The sequence below is a fragment of the Triticum urartu genome, chromosome 7A (assembly GCF_056163025.1).
Source record: "Triticum urartu cultivar PI428250 chromosome 7A, HENAU_Tu73, whole genome shotgun sequence".
NCBI classification, from domain to species: Eukaryota; Viridiplantae; Streptophyta; class Magnoliopsida; order Poales; family Poaceae; genus Triticum; species Triticum urartu.
Genome location: NC_141879.1, coordinates 698,262,115 through 698,267,281, shown reverse-complemented (window position 1 = coordinate 698,267,281; position 5,167 = coordinate 698,262,115). Strand labels below are relative to the sequence as shown.

At 47.1% G+C, this 5,167-nt stretch overlaps 1 protein-coding gene and 1 pseudogene across 1 annotated transcript; one reads left to right on the top strand and one right to left on the bottom strand.

Annotated features, from left to right (window-relative positions):
• The first annotated feature begins 551 nt into the window (after positions 1–551).
• On the top strand, positions 552–784 carry LOC147961729 (signal recognition particle RNA; annotated as a pseudogene).
• Positions 785–1,317: 533 nt separating this feature from the next.
• LOC125520734 (putative receptor-like serine/threonine-protein kinase At5g57670) lies at positions 1,318–4,892 on the bottom strand. The gene is made up of 10 exons (XM_048685727.2): positions 4,599–4,892; positions 4,404–4,495; positions 3,838–3,956; positions 3,542–3,669; positions 3,061–3,453; positions 2,670–2,924; positions 2,391–2,548; positions 1,963–2,178; positions 1,714–1,863; positions 1,318–1,633 (listed from the first exon to the last, which is right to left on the bottom strand). Exons 1-10 carry the CDS (start codon positions 4,786–4,788, stop codon positions 1,511–1,513), a joined length of 1,824 nt encoding a protein of 607 aa, XP_048541684.1. The 5' UTR covers positions 4,789–4,892; the 3' UTR covers positions 1,318–1,510.
• Between the last annotated feature and the right edge of the window lie 275 nt (positions 4,893–5,167).

Sequence of the window (5,167 nt, the reverse complement as noted above, 5' to 3'; positions counted from 1 at the left end):
GACCGAATGTCCGGGCTTACTGCTGGAGATGCTCTTACTTCATGCGTCAACGACTTGAAGCATCACATTACAGTGTGTATCAATGCATACTAATTGTTCACCCCAAGCAAAACGGGAAAATTAAAACACACATAAGAAAAAACGCAAAACACAGCGGCTGGCATTTCTTACGTAACATATTTGGTTGGTTTGTAGTACTGCAAATTTGCTTTTTTTAATCCTGGGACACCGTACACGTCTTTTTTATTTTTGAGCAAAGGCACACAGTACACGTGAGTTATTCACTTTTTTTTGAGCAGTAGGTATTCACTTTTTCTTTTCTTTTGAGGGGGAGTAGTTATTCACTTATTTGCTTCACAGGAATCATAGTTTGCTGGTAGCGAATGGCCTTTCTTTTCTAAGCCCAGAACGACAATAGCAAAAGGCAACGGCCCATGCGTACAGACCATTCATTCCATCAGCATGCGCAGCATCCCACCTTTTTTAGTCCCACCTCGCCTAGCAAGGAGGCAACAGACCAGCTTAAATAGCGTTTCTCCACCCACTGCCTCGCCGAGCTCATTAGCGGGAGCTTGTAACCCGAGCTGGGGGCTTTAAGGTGGTGTGAACGTTGCCGTAGCGCTGTGGGCCTGGCCCGGTTGTGCTTCTGCTGGTCCGCCCGTTCCAAGTTGCTGGTTTAACAGAGCAGCGAAAACTGCCCGCCTCCAACGGTGGAAGGATAACGGGCCGCTGCATAACTGGGCCGCTTGGGTCTCCCAGCCTACTCCAACGAACCACTATCTTTTTCATTTTTTTTGTTTTTGCTGCTCACAAGGAGAGGCAAAAAAAAAGTGAACTGCTGGTTTCAAAATTGCAGATAAATGCCTCTGAATGGTTCACAACACTCGATCAAGTTGCTGTGGGCCTGGCCCGGTTGTGCTTCTGCTGGTCCGCCCGTTCCAAGTTGCTGGTTTAACAGAGCAGCGAAAACTGCCCGCCTCCAACGGTGGAAGGATAACGGGCCGCTGCATAACTGGGCCGCTTGGGTCTCCCAGCCTACTCCAACGAACCACTATCTTTTTCATTTTTTTTGTTTTTGCTGCTCACAAGGAGAGGCAAAAAAAAAGTGAACTGCTGGTTTCAAAATTGCAGATAAATGCCTCTGAATGGTTCACAACACTCGATCTCTTGGTTACAAACTAAGATTTGTTGGACTATCATAGCGATGGGAATTTCTCTTGGTTATATCTTTTTCATATCACACGTTTTCTACAATGATCACGTCTTAGGTTTCTTTTCTTTTTTTGCTACTCGTACAGTGGTAGGAGACACAAAACATTTTACTCAATCGGTTTGTCATTGTCGGAGGAACGGAGCTGGACAACAACCCATGTCAACGTTTTGAAAGCACATAGTCCGTGGAAAGAAAAAACTCATACAAAAAACATGGACAACCCAAACATATTCCATCAATTGAATTTTACTCAGAAGCCACATCGACACCAAAATAAATAGAGCCTATTACATTCCATCACAGAGAGCAAGATTCAGAAAATAACGTGCAATCATCCATGTCGTTGACCTCATCCTCCGGAATGTTCCATTTCTCAGGCTCCTCCAAGCACTCATCGTTGGTAGACAGCAAGTGCAACACCTGAAAAGCATGACATATTTTTTTTGTCATTTCATCTTAACATCAGTAACTTAAACCTAGCAACTATGATGAGTGGGTACCTCGGACATCGATGGCCGCCACATTGCCGGCCGGATGATGCAGCGTGACGCGACGGTGACCATCCTCTTCAGCTGGTCCTTGTCATAGTCATCGCCGAGTTCAGGGTCTGCAAGCTCGATCGCTTGCCCGGCCTCCAGAAGTGGCTTTGCCTAGAAAGACAAAGAGAGCAAACACACATAATGTGAACTGTTCTGTTCTTTGGCGATTCGGTCAGTTCACTGGAGTGTGCTCATTCAGTTAGTGCTCACCCACTGAAGAAGACTTTGCTTGGAGCAGTCGATGGGCCGCCTTCCGGTGACGATCTCTAGCAGAAGAACTCCGAAGGCAAATATATCTGTCTTTTCATCGACGATGCCATGCATGAAGTATTCTGGCGCCAAATACCCAAATGTGCCCTCTATGGGTACGACGGAGTGATGAGTCCATTGTTTTGGAAGCCACTTTGCTAGCCCAAAGTCAGAAATCTGTTGTGTAGACAGACAAATGCCCATCTTATTAAATAATCACATCACTTTCATAGTTGATTAAATGCCATTTCATTACTTGCATTGCATATAATTCTCAAGTAACTGTATCATTTTCTTTTGAGAGAAGATTGTTGTTTGGTGGCAACAGTAGACTTTTTGATAAAAAGGCAGTTTTTATTGACTCAAAATGTAAGGAGAGATAGGCTCACCTGAGGTTCAGAATCATCGCCGAGGAGGATATTAGCAGCCTTGATGTCGCGGTGGATGATCCGATGCCTACAGAACATGTGCAGATACTGCAAACCCCTCGCGACGCCGACCGCGATCTTCTGCCGCAGAGGCCACTCAAGGACCTTCCCACTATTCCCTGCAAAAAAATGTTATGACCAGTGTGTCACTGACAAAATCTTCAGGTCGATCACTCTGAACTTTTTTTTTGCGGGGTGATCACTCTGAACTTGCACGCTGACTGAAATTCATTCAGATACCGTGGAGCGCCGATGCGAGCGTCCCGTTCGCGCAGAGCTCAAACACCAGGTAGAGCCCGTTCTCGACGCAGCATCCGAGCAGGTCCGCCGTGTTCGGGTGACAGACATGCACCTGGATCCCTAGCTCCGACAGGAACTCCTTCTCCTTCTGCTCACTGGGCTTGCCCTTGGCCAGCCTCTTCACGGCTATGCATTGGCCGTCAGACAGTACGCCCTTGTACACTTCTGCATAGCCCCCTCTCCCCACTATATTGTCTGCATGAACATGAAAGCATCAATCAAATTACATTAAATCTTGCTGGATTTTGCATGATACGTACAAAATTCTCTGTTGTTTTTTTATTCAAAAAATGCATGAACAGAAGGCCTGAAAAATAAGTTACCAACATACCTGGGCTGAAGTCTTCTGTAGCAACTGAAATCTCTTGGTAACTGTAGCACTTCCAGGCAGGTTTCTGATCTTCAGAGAACGTTGAGCCGACTTCGCCGCCTTTCGCGCCTTCGTCGTCGACGGTTCGTAGGAACGGAAGCCAGAGCTTCATGTCCGACAGCCGTCTCCATATGCCACTGTGGCCACGCCGGCTCATCGTGTCATTGCTATATGTGCTGCTGTAGCACTCTTCAGTGGCCTGCACATTTTCCCCTCCCTCTGGTCCATCAAGAACCGCCCTCGGCGAGCTCTTGTCTTCCTCGTCGCCGTCTGCCTGCTTGCGTACCGAGCTTGATCGAAGCAGTTTTGTTAATGTTCTGCTCCATGTTGAACTTGAGGAGATGTTGCTGCTGCCTGCAGTTTCAGGTTCTGAATTAGAACGTGAACGAGCCTACATGCTGGTTTTCAGAAGAAGAAGAAAATAAGTGCTGAATATTTTCACCGTCAAACGACTGAGACTTGAGCCGGTTGCTACTCTGGGTCTGCGCCAGGCCTTCCCTTCCGACCGCGATCACCGAACAGTTGTTCGGAGCGTGCATGAAGCAGTAATTTGCAACCTCAAAGTGATTCCTGAAATGCATAAAACTACTGATTACATTTACAAGAAGAGTGCAAACTTGCAGAAAAATACAGTTCAATATCTGTACATGAACAGAGGAGTAGCTCATTATTATTATTATTATTATTATTATTATTATTATTATTATTTTCCTTTTTTAGGAACTTACTAAAGATTACCTGTGATATTTACTCCTTGATCTTCCGACGACTAGAAACTTTGCATCAGTCTGTTCAGCTTCCCGGGCCAGGGCTCTTGGAATGCTTGAGCTGCAGATCACCTTGGCCTCCAAATTGACCTGAAAAACAGAGCAAAGGGAGAGAAAACAGAGGATAAAGCTCATAACCCTTTTGTTTCAGCTAGACGCAGAAGCAGTAATAATAGGCTTAAATGGAGGTTCAGTCCCAATTTGGCAGCACTAAAGACTGAATACAAGCACATGGATGAGGAAGCATAAAGGAGGACAAACCCAGGCCACCGTACTAATTCCACCGAACAGCTGAACAGAGACATGCCACCAAACTAAAAACCAGTGAACACGAACTTTGCTTCCAAGTTGACACTACACTGTTTTCACCAGAAGAGAAATGGGAAAAAAAAATAGGCGCAAGGAATGTAAACTAAGAACTGAACACCGAAGATCAACAGAAGCCATGTTCAGAAATTATTCATTTCAAATGAATATAAGAAGCTTGGTAAACAAATTGCATAATTGAAATTGTCTTGTGCTTTGATCAATCTGCACCTGCTTAGCCTCGCATGTCTCCACCAGCTCCCCGAGCATGTAGATGACGAAGGCGTTCGCCTTCTGGAGCCTGTTCTTCCTCCCCCTCCCTCCTGCTAGCCACAAACCACCACCAAGAACAGCAAAAGCAAATCATTAGCACAACAACAAAGACTGTATCCATGCAGCAACAGAAGTAAAAATGCAGGCGGTTACCAAGGACATGGACGGCGACGACGGAATCGTTGGGCTTGGCGACGACCCTGATCGCCCACGACAGCAGCTCGGAGCACCCGCGGGAGTTGTTGGGCACGCCGACCAGTATCCTCGAACCAAGCATCAGCTGCTGCTGCTGCTGCCGCCGCCCATGGCTGCTGCCCCTGCTGCACTCCTCAATGGCGTCCATCTCTAAACCTCCCCTCCCCAGCCTCGATCCAGCACTAACACTGGTTAGTGGCTGCGACCAGAGGACGACGACGACGACGGCCACGACAATGACAGGGATTTTGTAGAGGCAAAAGGTGACATGGCATGGTGAAAGGCACGCGAGTGCAGTGTAGTGAGAATTGAGAAAGGTGGTGGTTAGTTAGTTGGACGTAGTGATGGCCATTTAGCAGCAGCACCAGCACTTTATTCCCCGTGGGCGACCACCATGGAACCCAACGGAAGCTCGCAGCAGCACCAGCACTTGGCAGCAACCGCCGTGGCATTGCTTGCTTGCAAAAGTTGGGTTGCTTGGTGGTGAAGATGCGTGCCGGTGGTACAAAGACGGGTAGACCGGTGAA